This window comes from Drosophila sechellia, chromosome 3R (assembly GCF_004382195.2).
Source record: "Drosophila sechellia strain sech25 chromosome 3R, ASM438219v1, whole genome shotgun sequence".
Classification (NCBI taxonomy): domain Eukaryota; kingdom Metazoa; phylum Arthropoda; class Insecta; order Diptera; family Drosophilidae; genus Drosophila; species Drosophila sechellia.
Genome location: NC_045952.1, coordinates 25,059,320 through 25,084,918, shown reverse-complemented (window position 1 = coordinate 25,084,918; position 25,599 = coordinate 25,059,320). Strand labels below are relative to the sequence as shown.

Sequence of the window (25,599 nt, the reverse complement as noted above, 5' to 3'; positions counted from 1 at the left end):
TCAGTGAGTTGTAAAGAGTTCACTGACTGTATTATGCAATTCAAACGGGTTTTTTCTTATTCAAGAATTCAACCCAGCCAGGTCCTACTGTAGCCCCTGTGACAGGCCATTAATCAACAGTTAGTTTTGGTGGCATACACACACGTAGCACATCAAAACAAGCCAGGCGATTAATATTATTAACCAACGCAGCGTCATACACATAATTACATTGCTCGGCGATCTTGCCCCAGTTTTTTTTTTGAAAAGCGCCACTCCTTGCCCATATGACGTCACAAGCGTTGACATCACTCAAGTGCCACAAATGGCAGGGCTTTATACTCTGGATATTTGCCTGGAAAGATTATGGTTGGGTCGGAAGATGAAACGGCAATCGATCTTGCTACTCGCAGGCAAAAACAAACAAATCGTCTATTTGACCGCTTTGATCTGGCATGCTGCCACTGGCGGGCAGCTAAGACTGCTCAATTCGGGGGCAAAATAGATCCCAATCGCTGGCCATTCCCCAGTCCACCAAGTGGTTTTTTTCCAGGCTGTGGGAACCAACGGCAAAAAACGGCACTGATCAGCGATGGAAAACACGCATGGGCCGTCAAATGAATGGAATATAAACACAAAATAATAACATAATCAAATAAAACAAGCCAAATCGAACACACTTTTATCATACATCGCGATACGTTGCGTGTGTGAGAGTATTCTCAGTCACTATATAGGAAACATATATATATTCATATATTCATGTTTTCCAGCCAACGCCCGGTCCTGAGACACCCAACTTATAAGAAAAACAAAAAAAAAAAAAAAAACAAGAAAAAACAACAACTTGTTGTCATGACGTCATTTTCTTCTGGTGTTGGGGAAAACCGGTTAGTGTTTTTGTTTCAAACACTCAACACAGGCATTGTCAATGCTGACTGGCTTTTGGCCAGACCAAGATGCGTTTCAAAAACCAAAAGAGTTGTGGAGCTGCGATGGCGCAAAGAATCCAAGTGAATGGCGTTGTAGTGGTTAAAATGTCAACCGGATTGGGTGTTAGAAAGATTGTTTAGGTGTGGTATGCCATTAGATCATTATTATCATTCTAGGTCTTGTTCGGTTCGTTATTCGGAACTAGTTAACTTTCTAATAAAAAAAAAAACATTCGTAATCAGAAAGCATTAAAGTATGAGTTCTAAATTTTACATTCACAACAAAGCGGGCATGCAAATGCTGAGCGGTCATGCTTCAAGTATGAATGTGGCCAATATAGTAGAGTTTAAACTGATAACAATTGAATTTAAAAATAATTTCTAGCATAACTAGTTCATTAAACCAAAACGAGCAACTCTACTATATAGACTTGTTAACTGTACAAGGCAGATATAGCGTGTATTGATACTGACGAAGAAGGTAATACTGAACGCAAACCTTTTTGCTGATAACTGAAGAATTCCGTCGAATCAAATTTTTCGCTTGATCTATAAAGCGTCATGGGTGGATAGTCTTTTGGATTCGATTGGATTGGATGAACATAAAATAGAGTGGTGAGTGGAGTGCAAATGTTGGAAGGAGCGCGTGACGTGGTAGAATGCAAAGAAAATAATCGAAATCAGTATGGAACAGAATTATGGAAAAAGTGCTCTGGCCGAAGCACGGTTAGAAGATAAATTTAGTCACAACTATAGGTGAAAACTTGCTGGGAGAATAACATTGAATTGAATTGAATTTTAAAGATTTGCTTTGTATATTTATTTTGGTTCACCCAATAAGATTGGAAAAGGTATACAACGTACAGAGCTTGGATAGCGCTCGTTTGTTGGCGATGTTTGCTCAGTTTGCGCGGTTTATCTTATCGCGGAAATGCGAGCATAGATGGAAGATATTGCGGATACGGGGGCTGGGGGCATTGTGGAATATATGTCAGGTGCTGATAAGGGCACATAACTTGGCCAAATTTGGCCCAACGCGAGCAGACAGCGCCAAATGTGGAGCAACCTTTAACCACTGGGTGGGTTAAACCACAGGGCAATTCATACAGCTCTGTGCTGACTCATCCAAACTCACCTGGGGTAATTGGCTGGTATTCCTGCTGGGGCAGCAGATAGCACGACAACACCTGTTCGCCCGTCTCCGCATCCGTGTCCGGCTGAAAGGTGAGCAGCGGCTGCGACTGATTCTCCGACAGCCAGACGGCCTTCAGCTGCAGATTGACCAGCGAGTAGGGCAGATACAGCAACTGATTCCCGCTCACATCCAGCACATGCAGCACGGTGCAGTTGCCCAACTCCGGCGGCAGCTTCTTCAGCTTGTTATCCCGCAGACTCAGCACGCCCAGATTGGCACACTGGCCAATCTCCAGGGGCAGGTACTCCAGGGCATTGCGATCCACGTTCAGATTGCTCAACTTGGTCATCTGGCCAATAGAGGCGGGCAGCTCGGAGAGAAAGTTCTCGGTCAGAATCAGCTCCTGCATGTTCTCACAGCTATAGCAAAGGATGCAAATGAATAAGAAAGTTTAGTTAAATAGAATGTAAGATACATAATTAAGTTAAATATTTGTTTGCAAAAAACTGTATCGAAGAAAGCGTTTCTATTTTTAAATATAAACAAGTATTTTGTTTGGGCTTGGCAAATATTGTGGTAGAACCACGATAAGATAAGCGAACGTTATAAACTGGAAAACTGAACTGTGTGGTCTTTGCATTTCAAGAACTTCCAATTACACGATTTAATTTGGCTTCTTCTACTGTATTTAAAATCAAAAACTATATTACTCACTTTCCGAGCGTATCGTTCAACCGCTGCAGTCGATTCTGATCCAACTTCAGGATGGTCAGTCTGCTCAGCTTGGCAATGCCATCGGGCAGTGCCTCGAGCAAATTCTGGGCCAGATCGAGATCCGTCAGGCTGACCAGTCCGCTGATCTCGTTGGGCAGCTCCTCCAGTCGGTTTTCGGAGACATCGAGGTAGGTCAGTTTGGTCAGGAGTCCCAGCTCTGGCGGCAATCGCTGCAGCTGATTGTGATCCAGCCAAAGCTCGTGCAGACCTGGCAGATAACCCAGATAGGGTGGCAGATCCTCGATCTCGTTGTCGCCCAGATCCAGACGCTTCAGCTTCGTCAGCTGGCTTATTGTCTCGGGCAGGTGCTTGAGCAGATTCTCGCGAAGCTCCAGGGATTCCAATTGAGTCAGACTGCCAAAATCCGCTGGCAATGTGGTGAGCGACATGTCGTTGAGGCCCAGGACGGTCAGGTTCTTTAGCTGGGAGAAGCCCGAGGGCAACTTGGGTATCGGGTTCGAACTGAAATCGGCCACCTGCAGGCTCTGCAGATGCTTGATATCGTCGGGAATGTCGGGTATATCTGGAACAAAAAAAGGGAAGACGGGAAAACAAATTGTTTACTGATTGCTGTTATGGCTTTTCAATGAGCCAGAGCCAAAGGCAAGCTCGTTGGTTATCGGGTTACACATTTCTATCTCCTCGGCTGATTGACTTGCTCACGCATGAATTGCTCCAAAGGGCCGCGTTAATATATTAATAAATTTGCTATAAATATTCCATGAGACCCACCGAGCGAGAGATTTCCGCATATGGCCTTGTCAATATCTATCAATTCAGTTTTTCGCTCTTAAAGCGAACGATTTTCATTGCGCAGTCTGGCAGTTTTGTTGTGAAAAACTATTAAGTTTTTCATATACCTATATAGAGTAGAGTTTCCACCTCTTTTGGCCAAGGTTTTCGTTATTGTTGTTTGTCCCCGCGCTGATAGAGCGAGACGAAGCGTAAAATGACAAACGAAACTTGTTGATCGAATAAATTTTTCGAGCTGGCAAGGCGGAAATGCGCACGCAAAGGACCCGGGAAATGGGAAAACAGCAGGTAAACATGTATGTGTGCGCTGTTTACCAGCACGCCCACAAAAGCTTTTCCACGAGAGCCTCGTATAAAAGCCACATAACTGGCAGAAAAAGCAAAACGACAGGTGGCAGTAGGTGTGGGATGGCCTCAAGCCTTTTCAGCACTGTTTAAATTGACCCAGATACATGGGGGAAAACACTTGTACACCCCCGGAAAAGCCAGAAGAAAAGAACGAAACAGCAACGATACGAAACGAAACGAAACCAAACCAAACGAAACATCGTCATCGGTCAACGCGGACTGACTTGCCCCATGTGTCCACATTCAATCCAACTAATACGACACGTGGGACTGACCCGCAACGCGAACTCGACGCGACAGGCCAGCCAGCTAGCACAACAACATGACGGAAATGACGGGGGGAAATGTGTGCTGGTGTGCTGGTGTCCTGCAGGCAGGACATGCTCGAGTTGTGTGGCCCACACACAATGGCAGGAGAAGAGAGGCTGTGGCCTCGAGGCAATCGGCGGATGTGGCCAGGCATAGACCCCCATTTTACTGGGAATGTCACCAGTTGTGGCAGGTTGCTGATAAGCTATTTATTTGCAACTTCATTGCTACTTGCCACATTGCCATATTGCCACACAGCCACACAACCAGATTGCTGCAGCCCGAGCAAGAGCTGCTGCTGCGGCAGTCTTTAATTAAAAATTATATAAAAATATATAAACAGACATTTATCTTTATGTTTTTGCAGCCCGACTGCATTGTGTGCAATGGCAGCAGACCTTGTTCATGGCCTTCAATGTGCTGGCCAATTATAGATACTACAGTTGAACAACTTGAAACACCAAATGCTGTGTAGGAAAGCATTGTGTTTTCGCTTTATCAACTTGTCTCAAAGATTCATTTTCAAATCAAATTTATTAGAATTAAGAATGAAATTGATCTCAAACAAGTTATACAGTAGGGATAATTTGCATTTGCAGTAGTGTCCCAGTTATTGAAGTTCGACCGTCTTTGCCATTTTGCACCACGATCCTTGGCAATCTGCTCGCGTTCTTTTGAAGGCCTAAAAGCTTTTGGCGCAGCAAAAACAGCAGAAGCCCCACACATCCGTCAATCCGTCAAGCAAAACACTCAAAATTGGATCCCGCCACTTGCAGACAAATGGACGCAGCAAGGCGCTTTTCCTACCTCGCCCATCTCGGAACGCAGGAACAATCCACATCCACACGAAGGCAATTGGAAACATATGGCTGTGCCACACAAAACAGCACAAGATGCTCAGCTGTGCGGCGCACAGTTGGCGGTCATTAGATCAACGGCGGTGACAAACAATTCGTTGACCTTTAACACACACAGACACAAACATGGAACATGGAACACGAATTGGGACACACTTATGGGCCCCACATTTGGAAACTCATTTGGAGACGGGAAATTAGAGGAAATGCTGGGTGTGCCGGCACAGTTGGAAAATAGCGTCCGGAATTGTAATCAATTTGTGCAATTATGCAATAAAGGCGCGGCGGCGCCCTTCAAAGAAACGGAAAATGCCCACAAAATGTATTTAATTTGTTTATCATATTTTATCGTTATGAAGTGAGAGCGCTCAATTTGGGAACAATGCGGTAGCGATTTTTGCATTTTAAAGCGCTTATAAATTTCAACAAACCAGACAAGATCAATGAAGAAGAACTGTGCCAGGAACATAAACATACATACAACAAAAAGAAAAATCACTGAAATAAAGGCATCAAAAATAAAACAAGCCATGTGAAACGTCAGCAAACAACGACGACATCGCAAATCGGGGCGGCAAAAAAAAAAAAGGAAAAAAGAATACATATGAAAATTCTTTTCAATGTCATTGAACGAGCAAAAATTTTAAGAGCACGCTGCGTTAAATGTGAATCTGAAATGTGAAATGATTTGTCAGAGTATATCAAGGCGACCCAGACAGAAAAGTGGGAGGTGTTGCTATCGAGGTCACCGCCATGCATCATCTTCCTCAAATGCGAACTGCACTTAATGAAGATGATATCGAGGATGCATATTTCACAAGCCCTAGAAAGCAGCGAGGAGAAAAAGAAAATAAGAAGAAAAACCCCCCATCCCAGGGCCTTTCAATTTGCCTTGCATCATTGGGAAAATGTGGAATCCCGATTCAATGGCTCGGTTACGTTTTAATCCCCAGCACTCGGCATCCGTCGTTATGAGTTGCCATGGCACGTTGCCATTTCGCTTATTGCATGCATCCAAAATGATGAAAAGGTTCCCTCTCTCCAGGACCGGTTAGTTGGGGCGCCATGCCATGCCATGCCAAGTCCTTGTTGTCACCGCCATCGCCATCCCGCCATCCCGCCATCCCGACATCCCGTCATCCTGACTTCCCTGCAATTTTATGGCTGCCATTGTTGAGAGCAAATCCCTAAGCGTCAACAGGGAAAATGGCTTTCCGCCACCACAATTCTCGTTCAACCTGAGCGTCGTCTTTGGTGGCAGAGCCAAGGGTAAAGCCATCGCCACTTCTGTGCAGCCATTTCAGCTATTTTATAGTCCCCATTGGCTAAGTTAAATGATTGCATCTAAGATTATGCAACTTGTATCTCCACGCAGGTTCAACTGGCAAAGACAGCTAACTTTAATTTTAATCTCAGTGAAAAGTTAGTAACATAAACTAACCATTTCGAAAGGAATACTTTCAATAAAAATCCACTTTCTATTATCACTAACTGAATTACCAGCACTACACCATTGTTACCATAAATACATGCTTGTTAAAAACCATAGTTTAGCTACCACCTATCAAGTTTGCTAGCTAAACTTAAGTAATCTGCAAGTTTCCATCACTGATGGCACCCCGGGATGATTGCCACATCGCCTGCAGAAGCTGAACCTGCACTGAGCTCGGATCAGATGAGATGAGATGAAGCGGGCTAAGAAGAGGGGGTGGTGCTGTTCAGATTGTGATAAGTAAATGACTCTTAATTGTGGCAAAAGATGCGACTATAATGATGATGATGGGAGAGAAGGCAACAACGATTTCTAAGCGCAACAGGTGCCTTTAAAGTGCATTAAAAACGGAATTAACGAGCGCATATGAAGTGTATTTGACTAAGGCCTTTAATTCAGATTCAATTAGCAAGCAAACAAAGAGGCTCAGGCATTTGAACTGTGGGTGGCTGGCTGGGTGGATTTAATGACTGTTTTACGCTCGTTAGGGAGGCAACAAGTTTAGGAAAAGCCCCCGCGACAAGACGAACACAGATGCGTCCGCACCGAAAAAACATTCACTCCACAGATTGAGCACATCTGCAATTGACATTTTAAGCCTGCGATGGGTTTCCCAAGCAAGCACCAAGTCACTTGGTAATCAATTTTCCGCTGCTCCTAATTTAATCACAATCTAGCCATAACCTTTGGCCACCTGCGACACTCGGTTAATATATATTTTCAATTAACTAATTGCCTGCGTAATCCCTGCAATTAGCTGTTGAACTAGTAGAAAAAGTCTTTTTTCCCTGGCAAACGTAAGTGCATTTGGCAACATAATTATGAGGATTATCTGTTTACTAATTGCATATTAATGCGTGCATTTATTACTCTAGATAATGTTTATTGGTTTGGCAAACATTAATGCATAATTATTAACCAATTAACATGGTAATCTTCTTCTCATTTGAAACTTTGTACTATATATGGTAAATATGAATGCATTTAGTCAAAGTCGAAACATTTGTACAGCATGTATGTACATACATATGAATGTACGTGCCACCCTCCCACTGATTTGTTTGCCACATTTATGTTTGTTGTTTTATGCTTTTCGCCAACTCAATTCTGTTGGCCGATCGCTGTTGCCAAGGCGAGGGGATTCACTTTTGATTTCTTGTTTGTACAAGCTCGTTGGATGGCTGCCTGCTGGCCGAGTAGTTTTTAATTGCTCATCTCCTCGTGACGTCAATGGGCTCCAGAGACCGACACGATCGAAATAAATCGGATTGGGGGCTGGGCATGGGCATGGGCATGGGAATGGGAATTGGGTGGAATGGGTTGGAGAGCAGAGGGCACCGAGCAAATCGACAGTATTGAATAAAATTGACCGACGTGAGAAGAAATGATTTTTCAATTTGCGCTGATTTTTCCCCTCCTGACATTTTGATTTAGTTTTTGTTTAATGCTATTAATTATACAATTCCTTCACCTTCTCCTCCTCCGTCGGACTGTCCGTACGTCAGTCAGTCAGTCCGACACTCTTCAATTTGTTTGTTTGTTTAGAGTACATTGAAATGTTCCCATCACTTGGCGTTCGCTATCGGCCCGCTTTGACTTTGGGCCAACAACAATCGCTGTTTGGCGAACTTCCTACGAAGTCATGGACTCTAATGGCCAGCTCGTCCAAGACCACGACAAAGCTTTGATTTTTACCTTTGTTCTCGCTGCCCCCGATTCATCTTCCTCCCCCTCCCAGCCGTCGCTTGCCATTCTTGCTAATTCTTTCAGCTTACACTTACAAAAAAAATGTGAACATTGGTGAAAAGAAAAAAAGGTATGAGTAACTTTAATTTTCAGAAAAGCATGCTAATATGCCAGCAAATTGTAGTAAAAGTATGAGTATATATCTTATGTTTGGAATGGGTTTTTTCTCCCAGTGCATCACGTTCTTTTGATGCCTTCTACAGGGTCGTCTCCGGCTTATTTTTCTCGTACTTGTGCCCAAACTGTGTGTGTGAAAGTGACTGCACTTGGAACCTGGGCACTCAAGAACAACAAAATGAGCACGCCACTCGAACAGAGGCGCCGCGATTTGTTTTTTATTCTTTTTTTATATATTTATTTAGTTTCCTTTTTTTGTGTTTTGCGTGCACTTTAACTTTGACCCAGTTGACGCCCCAATTGCAACATGTACATAGTGTAAGAAACAGCCAGAGCAGGAAAGATGACACACATTTTGTGGGAGAAATGCAAGAAAGGGGGGAAAACAAGTGCCATACAGGGCCTAAGGGCATGACTTTCAAATAGCATTTAATTGAGTTTGTGTTTGAGTTTTGGGGCATTCCTACAATGGTTTCCAATCAGCTTTTGGGCAAATAGTGTTGCCCAGCAGGGAAAATCAGCTAAAAAGCTGATTAAAAAGCAGGCAGTATAAGTCTGTACTTCCACTCTAATAACTAAGTAGAAAACAAATGTTTGGGTGAAATTCCAGCTGAATAAATCGGGAAAATTCACATTTTATATTGTAGCAGGCACTGCAATTTGTACGCCTCAACAAACCGATTCAAATCGCGGCGACATTCCATTGCAAAAATTAGAGTCCAGCGACAAATTCTCACAATTCTATTGTTTATTTTTTTTCGCTGCTAGCCAAAAAAAAAAAATAACGAAATCACACAAATAAACCAGGCTTGGCAACAGCACCGCATTTGGGGGCTTCGAGAAAACATGAATTTTGGTTTGGTTACTTAATAAACAAAACACGGCATGAAAGCAGCTCTCCATAAACGGAAAAAACTGCAGTGCAAGCGAATTGCGAATATATATGCCAGATATATGGCGTTGAAATAGAAAACGCAATAAGCAAATAAACAAACAATTAGCAGGTTGTTACAAAAAAAAGGTGAAAAATAGTATATCAGCTGGCGGCGGCGTCGACTGAGCCCTTTTAGCTTACCTTTCGTAAGCGGGTCAACTTGTCATAATGATTTACGTGCAAAACTAGCGACTACCAACAATGACACCTGTACTTGAGTGCACAGTGGTGGGCGCATTTATAGCAACCCCTCTCAATTAATTATCAATTAAAATGATTTAATTTATCTTTAATTACAGTGCTTAGGTTTAATCAACTATTTATAAATTTAGTAACTAGTAGTTTACTTTACATTTCTTATAAACAAGAATTAGTAAGTTAGTTTTATATTGTCAGTCTTTGAAAGATATTTTAAGATACACGAATGTTTGTTTTTTTTTATTCTGCCACTGTGCGGTTCGGATGCTATTGTTCTGCGCTCAGCTGTGTCCATAGAAACGCACCCACAAACGCAAACACAACAAGTACACCCACAGAAATCCACTAGAGCCAGGGGAATTTGTGTTTTTATTAGAATTGTTATTATTGCCGTCGTCGCTCGCATACAAAATGCAGGCGCGGGTGGCAAATGCACGATGCCAGTGTCGCGTACAAAATTCTATTGTCAAGTGCAGTTGTTGGTCTCGAGTGTTTTGGGTGTTTGTTGTTGCAGCCGGTTTTGTTTTTGTTGTTGCTGTGGCTGTTGTTGCACTTGCAAAATTTGCGGCCAGAACGTCCATTGTTGTGGCAAACTGCAGCTGGCAAAGCCGCATACAAAATCGAGCTGGCTAATTTGAGCCAGCATACAAAAAGTGCTACATGAAAATGGAAAATGCTGTATATAAAAAAAAAATCAACGAAGTGCAACTCCCACACAAAGCTGAGAAATACAATTTTCCTGCGGTTGGCAATAAGAAAATGTGCTTGGGAAATTACATAGAAAGGTACGCAAACTTTTACACCACCTGTGCCGCCGCTTTGGCCCATGGGGTTCAATAAAATGTACATTTAGACGCCGCAGGAATTGAATGTGAAAGGCTTTCCCCGAGGGAGTCGACACCCTCCCACCCACACATAAAATAAACCACATGCTCGCTTGGCAAATAGAAAGCATGATGCTCACTGAAAGAGATCTTATAATATTGCGCTGATCGACTTATGCTCTTTAACGACCATTAATCAACGATTCCTGCCTGGCGGATGAGCTCAAGCGATCCTAACGTGGGCGGCCTTTCACCCAGAGCCAGGAAAATCCAGCTCAGATTTCAACAGCAATGCCAAACTGGAACCACTTCGAACCCATTCACTCGCTAGAGATTGGGCCGAGCCGAACTGAGCCGAGCCGGGCTATAAGTTTGTGGTCATTTGTGGGTCATGTGTATAAACGGCAAACTGCACAATCAGCAAAACAACAAGCTAAAGTAAGTATTAAACCAAACACACAGCCGGCTAAAAGTCATATTAAAATCAGCGAACAATCAGGTAACGAGTGCAGTCAACCTGGCCAAGTGCACAGAGAACTCAATTTAATATATACATATATAAAATAATATATACTTTGGATCATTTTAAAATGAGTTTCCTACATTTATTTAAATAATTTTTATTGATACTATTAATTTAAATATTTTTTTCCGTGTGTATTTATGCGATAGCCTCGAAAAGTTGCTGAATTTCGTTTTGCGATCAAGTGAAACTGAAACCTTTGGACGGAAATGGGAAGCGCCCCTTCGACGTCATTGTCTATAATGTTATTTCAGGGGCTGTGAATGAATGAAAATGATTCGTCGTTCGTTATTCGTAAGCAGTTGCGTTGCCATGGATATGAATATTGTCAAGTGGCGGGGACTGGGGATTTTGGGTTCGTCTGCTCTGCAGTTGATTTACTTATTCTGAATATATATATACTTATATATTTTGTTTCCATTTATTAAAATGCATATGCGTCGCATCGCTTGAAGAGCTGCACTTGACTCCAATTACTGGTTTCTGTTTACGGATTTATGCTCGCTTAAGCGGAAAATGCATATACGAGTATGTGGGGTTATGCCGCTGATTGAGTCGGTGGTTCTGCGGGTGGTGCGCGCTTATGTCCGCATATATGCGGCAGAAGTTTCGCTCGGGAAAAGTTATTAAAAAGCACAGCTGCATCGTCTTTGTTTGAGGAACAACTTGTTGGAAAACATGAAAAGAGCAGCGGCAATACGGATGTTGCATGCGCCAAGAGAGATAAGACAATGCAATTGTTTGCACTTAAATTGAGTTTAAAGTCGCTGAAATTCTGTAATACAGAGCAATTTAACAAGATAAAAGAAACAGGAAGAGCATTTAAATTGGAAAATAAATGTGAACAATATTGTTACTGAAATAAATGGCTATGGAAGGTACTAGGTAATTGAAAAGTTCGGGGATTTCTGTTCCTGAGGCGATTTAATAATTTAACATTTAACTCAATCTGTAAGTGTGATTGATTATAAATTCTACCCATTTATATTCTTGGGTTTAATTATTTAATAATCTATACCGCATTTAATGTTTTACTTCCCCACTTAATTAAATCTATATGGCACAGTTTATATAATTAGTTTTGCAAGAAGGGCTATTATCATGAATAAACCTTCGGTCGCGCCTCCACATTTTCCATAATTAGGTTGATCAGGCCACAACATGGGGGAAAGCTGAATGCGTCACTTGATATGCTGATTCAGTTGCAGGCTCATCAATCCGAACCGCAGATAAAAACCTATTCCAATCAGTGACACGGATGCAATTATTATATGCAATTGTTGCCACATCAGTGGTATCGCATGTGGCACTCGATGGATATGTGGATATATGGATCTGCCACCCCCCTTTCCGTCACTCAATCATTCAATCACTGCAATCAACGGACACGTGCTGTCCATCTAACCGAAAAACAAAATCTACACATTTTCCAAATCTATAGTCCATCAATGTCATTTAGAGCATCATGAGCACTTGTTGCATGTTTATGGGGCAGTTTTTCATCGTTTTTTGAAGGCGGATACTTGGTACTTACCATTGCGTGAAACGTCGAGCTCGACGAGATTTTCAAAGTTTTGTATATCCGGCGGCAGGCGGCCAATTTCATTGTCACTCAGTCCCAGCTTTCTCAGGCGATGCAATCTGAAGAAATTCTGCAAGCACGGAGAAGAGAAAAAAAAAACAAGATTTAGACCTCAGCACGACTCGTACTCGGGAGCCTTTTGCAAACAAAAGCCAATGGATTTAAGGGGTTGTCATTTGTTAGTGCCGTGACCCGTCCAAACAGTCAGTTCACCATTAGAATCCTCCATTTTGGCCAGCTTTGCAGCTTTCCTTTCGACCCGGCCAGCTAGCTAGACAGACAGAAGACATGTCGCCAACAATTCATTTATGAAAATCACGACTTCGATTCGAATTTCGAAATAAATTATGTTGGCACTCCAATCGGAAACTTTCCAAAGTGAAGGGAAGAAGCCCAGTCAACAATATGAAACACAAAATACCCATACCCTGACCTTCCTGCAATGTGGAGTAGTGTACTCATCTCTGGAAAGAAAGTTGCGCCCCCTACTGACTCACTGAGTCATAGACCTCAAGGTTAACAGCCGCTGCTTTTGTTCTGCCAGCTCGATTTTTATCGGCCATTGTTGCTCAGTTCTTTACTTGAGTTTACTTTGGGCCGAGCCCCAAAGAGCAGTCGCCACCAGAATAATGAAAATAATTCGTAGTTCTGGCCGTAAAGTTTATTAAATTCTTTCTATTTTCCTTCTTTTTTTCTGATTTTTTCCTGCGTTCTTTGTTTGCCCCATATGACAATAGAAGTGCTGGTGGTGTGCTGGCCAAGTGCTAGAGTTGTTGACCCAGTTTTTTGGGGCACTGAACGAGCGAATTCCGTACCTCGGCCAAGAAACACTAGCTCTTGGGCATTTACGGTCATACAAATCGAAAGGAATTTTGGGAACGGCAACCCATAAATCCATTTTGATTAAGAGACAACGAAATGATTTATAGAACCATAAGTTTTTAATTTGTTCCAGAAGGTCTGACATATGTCAGTGGTATCTAAGCTATTTCGAACCTATAATTATAGTGCTACTATCTATTTTAGTAGTTAATTTTTATTACACTACAACACACTTAAGGTATTACACATGGAAGTCAATGTCAGAGAAACCAGCAACCGATGCAACAATGCATAAGGGGCTTTTATTTTAAAGACAAAGCGGCTTAGACTCCATCAGTGTCAGCTGCATTGCTTTTGGCCACCTACAATGGCCAGATTCCGTTTGCTGTTTATGCACAGAAAAGCAGAAAAAGCGACAAGCCTTTCAACAAATCATGCGTCAAAAAGCTGCAACTGTCAGCGACAAAGGGGCAAAAAATGCAGGAAGACAGGCAGGCAGTCCGTCCGGGCAGGCCAAAAAAAAAAACGTAACTTGCATATGAAAATGGCCCACAAAGGGGCCAAAAAGGGGGTGGTGGTGAATGGCCGAGAGAAAAAAACGAGGACAAGGCATGAAGACAATAAAAATGAATGCGAATTGTAAACTTTTCGCCAAGTGCTGGTCACAAAAGATACTTTTTTTTTTTGGTTTTGCCACCCAACCAACCTATCAAGCAACCTACCAAGCAACAAAAGCCCACGCTGCAACTCGGGCTTGTTGTATGTATCTTGGCAATAAATTACCGGCCGGTCTGCCGGCCGGCATATATAGCCATGAGTACGAGTGCAGAGTACAGAGTGCCAGCCATGGAGTACTACCAGTTTGTCTGCCACTCAAGCGCACATACAGATAGATACAGATATGGTAGACTCACTCACTCACTCACTCGGCAGGGCAGCACACTTTTACTATTGTATCTAGTCGGAGCAGGCGCACAGCAAGTGCCAGGCGGTAGGTGGCTAGCTTTTAGCCAGGCCAAAACAGAGCCGGCAGTTCGCAACTGAGGTTCCGAGGTTGCATCACAGTGAGCAGACAAGTTGCTGGTTGCTGGCTGTTTGAGCTGCATCATCATAGTCATGTGCATAATTCGATTTCTGGGCCGGCCACTACATATCTCGGCCCCGATGCACAGCGACGACCGGCTGGCTGTAACAAAAACAATTCAATTTGCCATTGTTAAAAGCCCGGTCGGAAAACCAATTTGCGCTGCCTAAAAGCCAACCTAATAGACCCTGATGGCTCCGGAATCCGGAAAATGGAATCCAGGGTCCAGAATCCAGTGCAACTGCACTGAACCATGACCTGTGTGGGGGTATGGAAATGTGCGCTTCGCTGCCCGCCAGAAATTTTTTAATGTGCCCCAGTAGTATCTGCAAGTGTAATCTGAAAAGCCAAAAGTATCTGGCCCACTCACAACACAGCGCACATACTGCCATATATCCATACATATGTACATATATCCATATATCCACATGGCCGTATAGTCTCAGTTGGCAAGTGGTGTGTGCATGTTGCAAATGACTAGGCGCCCAGAAAACGCCGTACAATCGCGACGAAACGGGTTCTAGATACATTTTTCGGCGCAGATATATATCTGAACGGACGCATCTACCAGCCGCCGAAAGCAGCTGAGCTAGAACAGCCAGCAACACAGAAAACACCGACTGGAGGGACAGACAGACAGCGGCAATTATGTGCAGAGCTGGAACTGAAGACTCTGCGACTACGTTTAGTATTTCACGCCGCACTGGAGATACAAAATACACAGGGAAAATCACTTTGCAAGTTAGCAAAAGATTTGAAAAATAAGAACAAACTACTTAACTTGGTAGCTAATGAGTTCTAAAGTTGTAAATTGGATTTGTAATGTATTTGTTATACCAAAGTAGATTTAGCTCAAAATAAAACATTTTTTTTTCTCTGCCAGCGGCTACAAATGGCTGCCGATGCCTTTGCCACTGCAACAGCAACAGAGGAGTCGAAAAATATACAAATATGTGTAATCGTCGAACAAACAAGACACGAGCTTGCGAGCTTCTCCAGTGGCATCCGCAGAAGGAATCGGAATCGGAATAGGTATTGGAATCGCTGTAGTGTCTAGCTTCGTGTATCTGGGCGCCTGTTCCAATCTGTACATCTTCATTTTTCTATCCAACCATCCGCAATTTGCAGACACGTAGTGTGAGTGTTTGTGTGCGCCTCGGTGCATTTGTCATGCCAATGCCAACAAGCCAGCAAACTGGCAAACCAGCAAACGGACGACTTTCTTTATGGCCAACGGCAGACGATGCAGCCACCGGATAAAAAAAAATAATAACAACAACAGTGCCAACTGCTAGTCAGCGGAAAAGCACTTAAGCAACCGCACCTCGTTTCTCAAACAGCTGCTTGGGAAATTTAGTATCTGTTTTAGATGCAAATACAGCGTATACTGCAATAAGCGTATCAAGCGCCATTAATCTCAGCTGCATCTTAGCCGAATCATGGACCACAATCACCGCACTTTATAAATGCGTTTTGCCCAAATAACTTTTTAAACAACTGCAAGCCGAAATTCTCGACAGTCTCTTCAGTATCTCGGTGGGTCAGACGCAATGTTTGATACAAAAGGCTTCACAAACAATTAAGTGGAAAACATTTATTTATTTATAGGCAAACCGGTTTGCTCAAGCTCAGTCAGTAGTGGCTAGAATAAAAGTGGTAAGCTGTGGACGCTGGGGAATGCGAGAGACGAGCGTTGCGTTGAGTTGACTTGAGTTGGCTTAGTGTAACGAAAACGAAATGAAAAACTCGGAATAAATCGAATGAAAAATTCCACAAGTGAGGTACAGTTCGTCTCGGGGCTAAAAGATAACTGCAGTTGAATTGGAAATGCACTTCATCGAAAAAGGTGGCAGAAACAATTGATTGTCTTGCTTAGAATGGCTTTATCTAAGTTGGCATTAGTTGATTAAATTCTTTTCATCTTAGACCATTTGTTTTTAAAGTCATAATAGAGTTATATTGTTGATGATTAAGAGTACTGCTATCTTCATATAAGTACATCTAAAATATCTCAGTTTTTTGACAATATTTCAGCTAAGCCAGCCAACAAACTAAAAGTAATGTATAGTTTAACAGTATCTTTAGACATACTGATGACCGAAAATGTTGCCAAATCGTTGTTTTGCTATGTACTTCTTTTTCATTTTCTGGGGATGGCCAGCAGGTGTTGAGCCAAGTTGTGCGGAAAGTAGTGAGTGAGTAGCATTCACTTAGCCAAACTCACTAAAAGCCGACCACCATTTTAGATTCTTGCTGACTGTTTTCGTAGCCGTTGTCGAGTTCGCTGTGTCAGGTACGCGCGATTACTACCAAATGATGTCATTGCCACTGCTCTGGCTTTTTTCTTTGTGTGTTCAATACCCAGACTGCCGGTTAAGTTTTCACAAGAGCCCCTGCACTCCCGCGCCATCCGGCCACCAACAATAAAAGGCACCTGCTCCGCTTCAGGTTTCGAAAGCCAGCCAAAGCCAACGAAAAGGAGGAGGTGTGGGTGGTTGGCGGGCGGGCGGTCTGCTAAGCAGGTTGAACCTCAGGCCCATTGGGACAATGCCAGGCGATAAGGTGATTACTCGGTATCTTATCTTCGAGCGTGACTAATTGGCCCAAATGAATGGGGCCAGCGATTGCCGGTGACTGTGAATGGGTGAGGATTTCGGGTGGCTAGTATGCACTGAAGAAGCCAATTTCTCGGCCGAGTCGTTTCCTTGGGGTAGGTTCCACACGCTACACGGTGGTATCTCAGCGGGGTAGAGCCACAAATCGAGCAGTTGCATAATGCAAAGTACCAATTATAGTGGGGAAGCATAGAAGCAGCGATGAGCGGAGTGAGCACCATTAAATGATTGTGCAAAATGCTAAATGCAAAACAGAATTTTCCCATTCAATTGCCAGTTAGCCAACTCCATGCGATGAAGGCAAACCCCGAACGGTCGCAGATTGAGGCAGATTGTCGCCGAGTTAGCAACCATTCAATTGAGGAAGACAGTTTGAGAGTACACTACTAAAATCAAATAGATTCAATTGTTTGAAAGAGGAGAAATATCGTATAGAAGTGACTTCTTCCTGAATAGATTCTCAGTTAGTTATAGTTGGGATTAAGATGTGGGTAATGTTTACGACACACTAAACAAGCTTTCCAAACTGCCTGGAACCTCTTTCAATCGAGTTATGGGCCATTCATCTCGATTTAATAGCCCTTTTTCGCCGTGTACCCTCCCTAGTCGTCGATGCCATGACAACGCGGAAATTGTGTACTGCTCTCAACAATCCAGAAAGGGTTGAGCATAGCGATTCCATCAGCAGAAGCTAAACTGAAGCAACAATCACATCCGCTGCTGTCATTTCGCTTGGCATTCGAACGAACTCGCCGCCAGAACATCATCATTATATGGCAGACTAGACCATTGTAGTTGCTGTTGCTGCCCCAGAGCAACATGTAGTTGCTGCCATGTTGCAAAATGTGGCTACCCCAATAAAAGCGGGAAGAGCGCTCTGCATTTGCATTAGAAGTTCATTAGTGAGTGCGGTTGATGCAAATGCTAGAGGGAAATCAGTGGGAAACTCCAAGAAGGCCTCTGCGAGCTGACCGCAAATGAATTGCAGTTGCAACTGCAGACAGCGAGCTATCTATTTGCCTCCCCGCCCACAACTTGTTGCTATGTCAACGAGCTAGCACTAATGTTTATGCCCCGACTGTTTACTTGTTTATTTACCAGCTGCAATCGTGGCGGAAGACCGCTGGCAAAACCAAATAAACAAAAGCGACAGAATTATTCACCGGCCAACGAAACAGAAGAAGAAGATGACGAATTATTTGGAAAAGCGACCACACCCAATTTATGTGGCCATTATCGGGGGCACTTGGCCACTAATTAGAATGCAGCACTTGGCGGAGAGCTTTGATCGCCAGTTGCGTAATTGCAGATTCAATTATGCAGCTATGCTCTCCATTATGATGGCTGCTGCACTGCTGCCAAAGAAAAAGGGAGTGAGTGCTGCCCACTTGGCCATTCATTCCCCCCTTTTTTTCCCCCGCCCCATTAATTAAAGACTTCCGCTCTCGGGCGAGGGAAACTTCTTCTTTTGTCGTAATTGTTGTCTTGGTAAATGGTAAACGGCGAGATGCTCCAGCAGATAGCTGACCAAAGGAGAATGGCCCTGACTGCTGGCTTTTCACGGGGAAAATACAAAAATAAAAGCTATACAAGACGCTGTACAAGGAGGAACAGGGGGGAATGGCCCTGGCCGGGGTCAACGCACCCGGGGATGCAAATTACGTGCCCAGCCATCAACCCCTTGAGCTTAGGACCAGGCCATTCGGTGGGACAAGTTTGCCAACGTAAAGCCATCGCCATCGCCATCGCCGCCAGACAAGGCCGTTGTTCAAAGTTGTTAAACAGATAAAAGTGAGTGGTTTGAGCAGATCAAACAATACTATCGGAATGTTCAACCTATTGGTCCATTGGCATTTATGAGCATATTTCCAGGAGGCCGTCATGTTGCTTGGAAATTGATCTGGATTGTGGGCTTGTTTTCATTGTAATTTGAATATTTCAAGTAAAACAAAAGGTAATACGTGAGACTTTTGAGCACTGTATGTATCTCTATACTTTAGCACAAACAAACACTGCATATATTAATATTTCATTTTCATTTGCCGCCCACTATCTTATGTAGGTTTTCCTTTTTTGAAGCGAACCTGACTCCACGGCGTTTATTCAATTTCCCACGCACTTTGAACTATGACATTTACGGTTTTGCACCAAAAGTTGAGATTCATTGAAGTCAGTCAGTCAGCGCAGGTTGATTTTCCCGGGACCACGGCATATTGTACAGTACAACTTCTTCTGATCCCAACTTCTCTCTTCTTTTTTCTTAGCCAAATTTCTCCCAACTCATACAGACAAAATCCTAAACAATAATATACAAAATAATGTTTCTTTATCTCTCGTTGATTTTATTTTTTATGATTGGTAGTTATTTTGATGGAATGTCTTGTTTTTCGAATGACTATTTTTCGCCATGAATCATTAATTTTTCAAGACCAAATAAACTTTTCTGTTATTCATTGCATTGAAGTAAACATTCGATTTGTGGTCAAATGTGCTCATGTTTTTAGATCTGGTTAGCAAGAAATCTATGATAGGATTCTTCTTCAAAGTTTTTTATATTTGTTAATAAAATGAATGCTTTTAACCCATTGTCAGTGTCCTCGGTCGTTTTGTCCAGTTCATTTTCAAGGATTCCTAAGCTTCGCACTCACCTTGGGCAAGTCCCGGATGTGGTTGGCGTCCAGGAAGAGCTCCTCCAGGGTACGGGAGTACCGGAGGATCTCCTCGGGCACCTGCGGCAGGGAGCAGTGGCGCTTGTCCACGAACTCCACCTGCCGGTTGCAGCCCTTGAAGATGGGAATGCACTTGAACATGCTGCTCGTCTTCGGCCGCGTCGGCTGTGACTGCTTCTTCTTGGACGTCGTCTTGCCGGCTTTTCGATTGTTTGAGGGGGAAAAAGGAGGGGGTGTTCTACTGTAACGTTAGCTCGTTTCGATCGTAGAATGTCTCTGCACTTGGCTAGCTGGCGGACATCGACAGCGCCTTGTTAGCAGATTGCTAGTTGGACACTTTCTTTCGCTATCTCGGGCTCTTATTTATCGCACACGTTTCGCCCACATTTTTCACTGTAATTAAATTTTACATTTCATTTATTTATTTATTTGATTGCTTCTCGCAGTGCGATTACGTTAGGCGCTGCGCTACGTGAAACGGCAAGGGAAAAACGTAAGATAGACTTTTTTCGTTTTTGTTGCCTGGCCTTGCCATTTTGTTGTTGCGGCTCACTGGAGTTTGTTTGAAAGAGAGAGGACGAGAGAGACAGAGCGCCAAAAGAGAGCCGCTTACACACAAACGCACAAACACGCGCCTGTGTGGGTAATAAGCGAAATAATGAATAATAATCAATTCTAATTGGCACTTGGTTGGAATGCCATAAAACGCATTGCATCACGTAGTTAAACGAAACAAGAAACGCAACGCAACGCATCGCATTTGTTGCTTCCTCTCCACAGCGAAGCTGCGTGGAATGGCGGAATAGTGAAAAACTTGAGCGGAAAATTAGCATTAATGCGACACACCCAAACGGACACACGCACACAGGGAAAACCCGAAAGCCGGGAATCCAAATAGCTATTTCGTTACGTTACGTTTCTCTCGTTTTTGTGCCACTGTGCAGCGGCGTATGTTTTGGAATTTACACACACACGGGCACGCAGGACAAGCACACACACACACAGTGACGCACGAACACACATACGCGCAGGCTGCGCAACAACAAAATGCTAGTCTAAGGCGGCGAGGAATCAGCGAAAAAGTGAAAGAGAGGGCGCTATATGGCGTTCTCCTTGCGTTTTTCGCACGCTTTGACGCGTTATTCGCACGAGTATTTACTGTAGTTACACAGGAGCCCACAGAACAACAGAAATCGCGGCGAGCAGCGCGTCTAAATTACGAACACGTACACGCGCGCACACACACACACTAGCACGCACGCATGCAGTTAAAAAACAGGCGGTTTTTTTCGCTTCCACACTCAAAAGCGGTCGAAAATCACGAGCGTTGGGTGAAAATCAACCGTTGTTTTCATCCGCGTTTCCAATTTTTTCTCGTCGTCCGCCCGCGCGCAACAACAACTCTTTGCAGTGTGACGCTGTGGAAAAACCACGAAAAAGGTGACACTCCTCTACCAGCGACGAGGTATCTTCGCATACGTTCATACTTTGGCGAAATTTTCTGAATCCATCTGGTCACACTCCTAGCAACTGCACAACTCACATTTAGCAAAGACAACAACCATTCGACTTATTTGCCGAATCTATTTCCGTTTTTTGGTTGGCGCCTTCGTTGTTTAGATTAAGTTTAACTTTATTATTTGAATTAAGAATTAGAAGAAACCGAATATATGAATTAATTACTTTAAAAAAAAGTTTATATTATATATTATATGTTTTTAATGCAAAATAAAAGTTACGTTTGTCTGTAATATATTTAAATCTTAGTACTAAATTCAACAAACTGCATTTATTTTGTGCTTCTTTTTTCTTTATTCGCATTCCTTTTTGTTTGTTTTTCGCTGCTTGATAAGCTTTCGCTGCCAACTGCGAGGTCGACATTGAAATTTTGGCGTCGCAAACAAAAACAAAAGTTGCCGGCTCTCTTCAAAGCTTAAATTGAACACGAAAAAAGAGTGTACACATGCTCTTAAGTTGCAGCTCTCTTATAACCGCTTAATGTTAAGCAATGTTAACTGATTTAACCCCAACTGTATTTGTATCTTTTTATCTTGATGTTAACAAAAGGTGGAATTATTCTAGAGTTTTTTAATAGGAATGTTTATTCTATATTTTTTGATGTCTATTTGATGTTAAAAACGATTTTGAGGAAATGTAATTGTTAGATGTTTTAGTATTATTTTTGATGCTACGTTTAAGTGAAGCCTAAATGATTAAAGCTGTGGAGTTCGATTTTTGAAGTGCAATCTTAATGTAGAAGATAGTTGTTTTTTAACTTTTCCGTTTTAAAACATAATCGAATTTTCCATCTGATCGCCGTATGCATTCAAATCGGCGCCTTTCGCGAATCGGTTAACATAGCGCCGAAGAGAAAGAGAAATTGGGGGAGTATAGCTATCGCTTTCTCGTTCTTTCGCCGAACGGGCTGCTTGTCGTCGCCGTTCCATTCATAAGCATAAGTTAAGCAGTGCGCCAAAGCTCGGCGAACAGTTTGGACGTGTTTGCTGCGTCGCTCTTGCGGTCGGATTTCTCGAGTAAATTTTTGCCGGCGCTTGTAAATTGGCGATATTTTCGCCGACGATGCGTGCGTTTGTGTGTGTATTTCAAACAACAAACAAAAGTTAAACAAGCTGGGCAACAACAGTAATTGCGGCTATGTGTGCGCCTGTGTTTGCGTGCGTTTGAGTGCGTGAGTGCGAGCGAAACACAAACGTAAAGCGGAAATGTAAAAAAGACAACAAAGGTAGCAGAAAAGTAAAAAGTAAAAGAGAGGAGCCGGTGCAGCCAGAAAGAGCGAGACAGCACGAGTGGGGGCTAATGAAAACGAAATGTGATTCATTGGCTTTATCAATTGTGCAAAATTCCGGCATTGTTTAGTCCTGGACGACAAATAAATTATGACATAATACGACAAAGGGCGAAATAACAAGAAACTGGAGGCGCAGCAAAGCACAAAAAAACGTAAAGTGCGTGTATGTGTGCGAGTGGGAGTGCGTGTGCGTTTGTGTGTGTGTGGGTGGCATCAGTATTTGAAAATTGAGAAATTCCAAACAAACAAAGCGGCAAAAAGGATATACGAGTGTATGTAGCATAGGAAAAACTCCAAGTACAGTAGTTGCTGCTGCTTCTTGTTCACGCAAAAGGCAAAAACGCAAAAAAGCAAAAAACCCAAAGGCAAAATACCCAAAAAAGCAAAGGCAAAGCAGCAAGAACGTAGCAAAAACAGAAAACAAGGAGCAAACCGGCGGCATCGCAAAAGCTTAGTAAGCTGCGCTGCTGCTGCCGCCGCTGCTGTTGCTTCTTCTTCTCTGTTTTCTTCTTCTTTTTTATTTTTGCAAACAAAAAAGTATATGATGCCCAAACAAGAAGCGCAAGAAGAAGCAGCAGTCGGGAGAGGAACGAGCATAATAGAAGGTAGAAATTTCGAGGAAATCGAAATTTGCGTCGTTGCTGAAATTCGTTTGTTTCCTCATCCTCCTCCTCAACGTCCTCTTCATCTGCTCTTTCGCTCTCTGTTTTCCTGAGCGCCGGATTTTGCGGCTCTGTGTCTGAGAGTGTGTGTGTGCCGTGTATCTGTGTGTTTTTGTGCAAAAATTCGCATACAATTTGTTTTATATAACAACAACTACCCCAATGTGATTTCCTTTGCTCAGCCGACTTTTTGCTCATCTCCCAGTTTTGGGTTTTATCTTAAACCAAAGCCGAATATTATACAATATATTTCGAAAAAGTTGTTAACGAGCCAAAGTTTTATATCGCAGGGCTGTAAACAAATGAACGCCACAATGCACAGAAAAAATAAGCTAGTATTCACTAAATCTTTATTTTATATTACTTGATTAATTTGCTTGCTTGGTTAATAAAACAAACGAATTTAGAGTACAACTCGACTTGAATTCTAAATGGTATTACAAATGTAAACACAATCCAATTACTTTCTGTGTATTCAAAACAAAAAACCGTAGCTCAAATTCGCACAAGCGTTTTTTTCATTTTTCTTTTGATTTATCGAATTCCTTTTTTTCAATTGTCATACGAATAAAAGTTTGTCTGCGATGTGCGTTACTTTTTGCAAAGCCTTTCATAGTTCGAATAGCAAAGGCAGCAACAATATAATAGTAAAGCCAACGACGCCGAAATATATTTTAGCATTCATATATGCGATTTTTTGCTTTTTGCGAGCTTTGGTTTGCCGCGCAAATTTGCGCTCTCGAGATAGAAATGTATCTTGCAGATACACGCGCCTTTTCTCGAATTGAAATTGAAATGGGCTCCGCCGCCTTTTATGTGGCATCATCACCGCCATCATCATCATTATTATTATTATTATGACTACTATCATTATTATGGAGATGCGTGCGTAATGGCAGATGAAGAATCTGAGCCGTAGAATCTGCGAATTTATCGCAGCTCAAATCCGAGCACACACAAAAAGCCAGTACAAATTTAGGGCCGATAAAAGGATGTCAGAGGAAGTAAAAAAAAGGATAAAAGGGGAAAAAACGCAGGATAATAGATACCTTTGTTATTGCTGAAATTATTATGCTAACTGAAATATCTATGTTAAAATCGTCATTTTCAAGGCAATTCTATACTTATTTCAAGGAACTTATATAATAACCGAATATAATATCTAACTAGATAGGCGAACAAAATAAAGTTTAGAACGGATATAATTGCAGTTCGTAAAACAACAGAAACCAAGGGGAAAAAACTTCGGTTGGCTTTTGGAAAAACGTTCTCAAAACTTTATGGCTTGAAGAGCGTAATCAAGTAAATCAGTAATATTAATAATAACTTGAAACTTTTAGTTTCTCATACAGAGCTTCTTTTAATTTGATAACAAAAACGGGCGCAAACAAAAGATAAACTAGAAATGAAAAGATAAAAGCTGAAAATTTGTTAATTTTGAATATGGCTCTTTCCAATCTTGGTTTGTATTTTCACTGTCCCCTGGGATTGTTTTCCACCCCCAAGCCACGGGTTAATGCCCCAGCACCTCATCAATTTCCCGATTTGAGCGTTGACAAACTGATGACATTGGCGCCGGGCCATCGTGTTGGCGGCATGTTTGTGCGGACTATTTAACAAATTGAGTATACGCACTGTTGCACGCGTAAAATATTTATGCCTGTACCCAAATGTATTAGCATACTTTTGTGTGCGTGGGCGTGTATGTGTGTGCATGGTTGTGTGCATTAGATTAGTGAATAAAATTCGGTGATTTTATTTCGCCCCCGATTTTCATTTATTTCCCAAGCCAAACATCGCGTTGAGCGGAGAAATGAGAAAATGCTCTTGCTAATCGTATTGACTGGAAGAGCGTGAAGAGTTCGCCAACGTTCCAATAATCGCGTAAAGATAAAAAAAAGCTATATAGTTATAATTACAATCGCGGTTGGGCCTGAAAAAGGAGCCCCAGCCGGAAAGCGGTGACAACAAAAAAGTCGGATTGCAATGTGTTGGTTTTACAATCGTCGCCTCTTTGTGATTCAATTGATTGAGATCCTACTGCTGCTGCTAACCGACCACAATGGACGACTGACACTAACCAAGGAGTCGACAACAGGTGAGTGCGGTTACCTCTGCCATATTTCACACTCCAAATTCGCAGTTGTGATGCCAATTTGTCAGTTATTCCCCCCAAATTGGAGTGTTCTTAGCAGATAAAGTATAGTAAAAACATAAGCGCTTACGTTTTAATGCAATACTAATCCTTATGGGCATATATCAAACTAAGGTACTGTTATTATTAGGTAAAATAGTGAACTAAATAGATTCTCAGTTTAAAATTATTTAATATAAAGATTGAATATGTTTTTTCAGTACTCTTAAAGCAATCTACCAAAGTGCTGCTAGTTTTTGAACTTCGCAAATTTGGCTAAATTTAGTTTTAAAATAGTTGA

At 42.4% G+C, this 25,599-nt stretch overlaps 2 protein-coding genes across 31 annotated transcripts in view; one reads left to right on the top strand and one right to left on the bottom strand.

The window, feature by feature from the left end:
- LOC6617056 (protein lap4) overlaps nt 1-21,106 on the bottom strand; it is a 59,930-nt gene extending 38,824 nt beyond the window's left edge. For 11 of the 28 annotated variants that reach the window (XR_004362061.1, XM_032721614.1, XM_032721623.1 and 8 more), the window contains exons 1-6: nt 20,853-21,106; nt 19,673-20,086; nt 12,456-12,573; nt 2,761-3,343; nt 2,047-2,465; nt 1,411-1,485 (exon numbers count right to left, since the gene is read on the bottom strand). Coding sequence is in view for 27 of the 28 variants with exons in the window: in XM_032721614.1 (XP_032577505.1) it covers nt 1,411-1,485; nt 2,047-2,465; nt 2,761-3,343; nt 12,456-12,573; nt 19,673-19,834 (1,357 nt within the window). In the remaining variant the exon portion in view is untranslated. The remainder of the gene's footprint in view (nt 1-1,410; nt 1,486-2,046; nt 2,466-2,760; nt 3,344-12,455; nt 12,574-19,672; nt 20,087-20,852) is intronic. The other 17 variants (XM_032721630.1, XM_032721638.1, XM_032721633.1 and 14 more) reach the window with 5 other exon arrangements.
- A 1,063-nt stretch (nt 21,107-22,169) lies between these two features.
- Nucleotides 22,170-25,599, top strand: part of LOC6617055 — a 56,412-nt gene continuing 52,982 nt past the window's right edge. The window contains exons 1-2 of one of the 3 annotated variants that reach the window (XM_032720274.1): nt 22,170-22,227; nt 24,954-25,262. In XM_032720274.1, the coding sequence (XP_032576165.1) occupies nt 25,151-25,262 (112 nt within the window). In that variant the 5' untranslated portion in view covers nt 22,170-22,227; nt 24,954-25,150. Of the gene's footprint in view, nt 22,437-22,909; nt 25,263-25,599 lie in introns of those variants that run through there. The other 2 variants (XM_032720273.1, XM_032720272.1) reach the window with 2 other exon arrangements.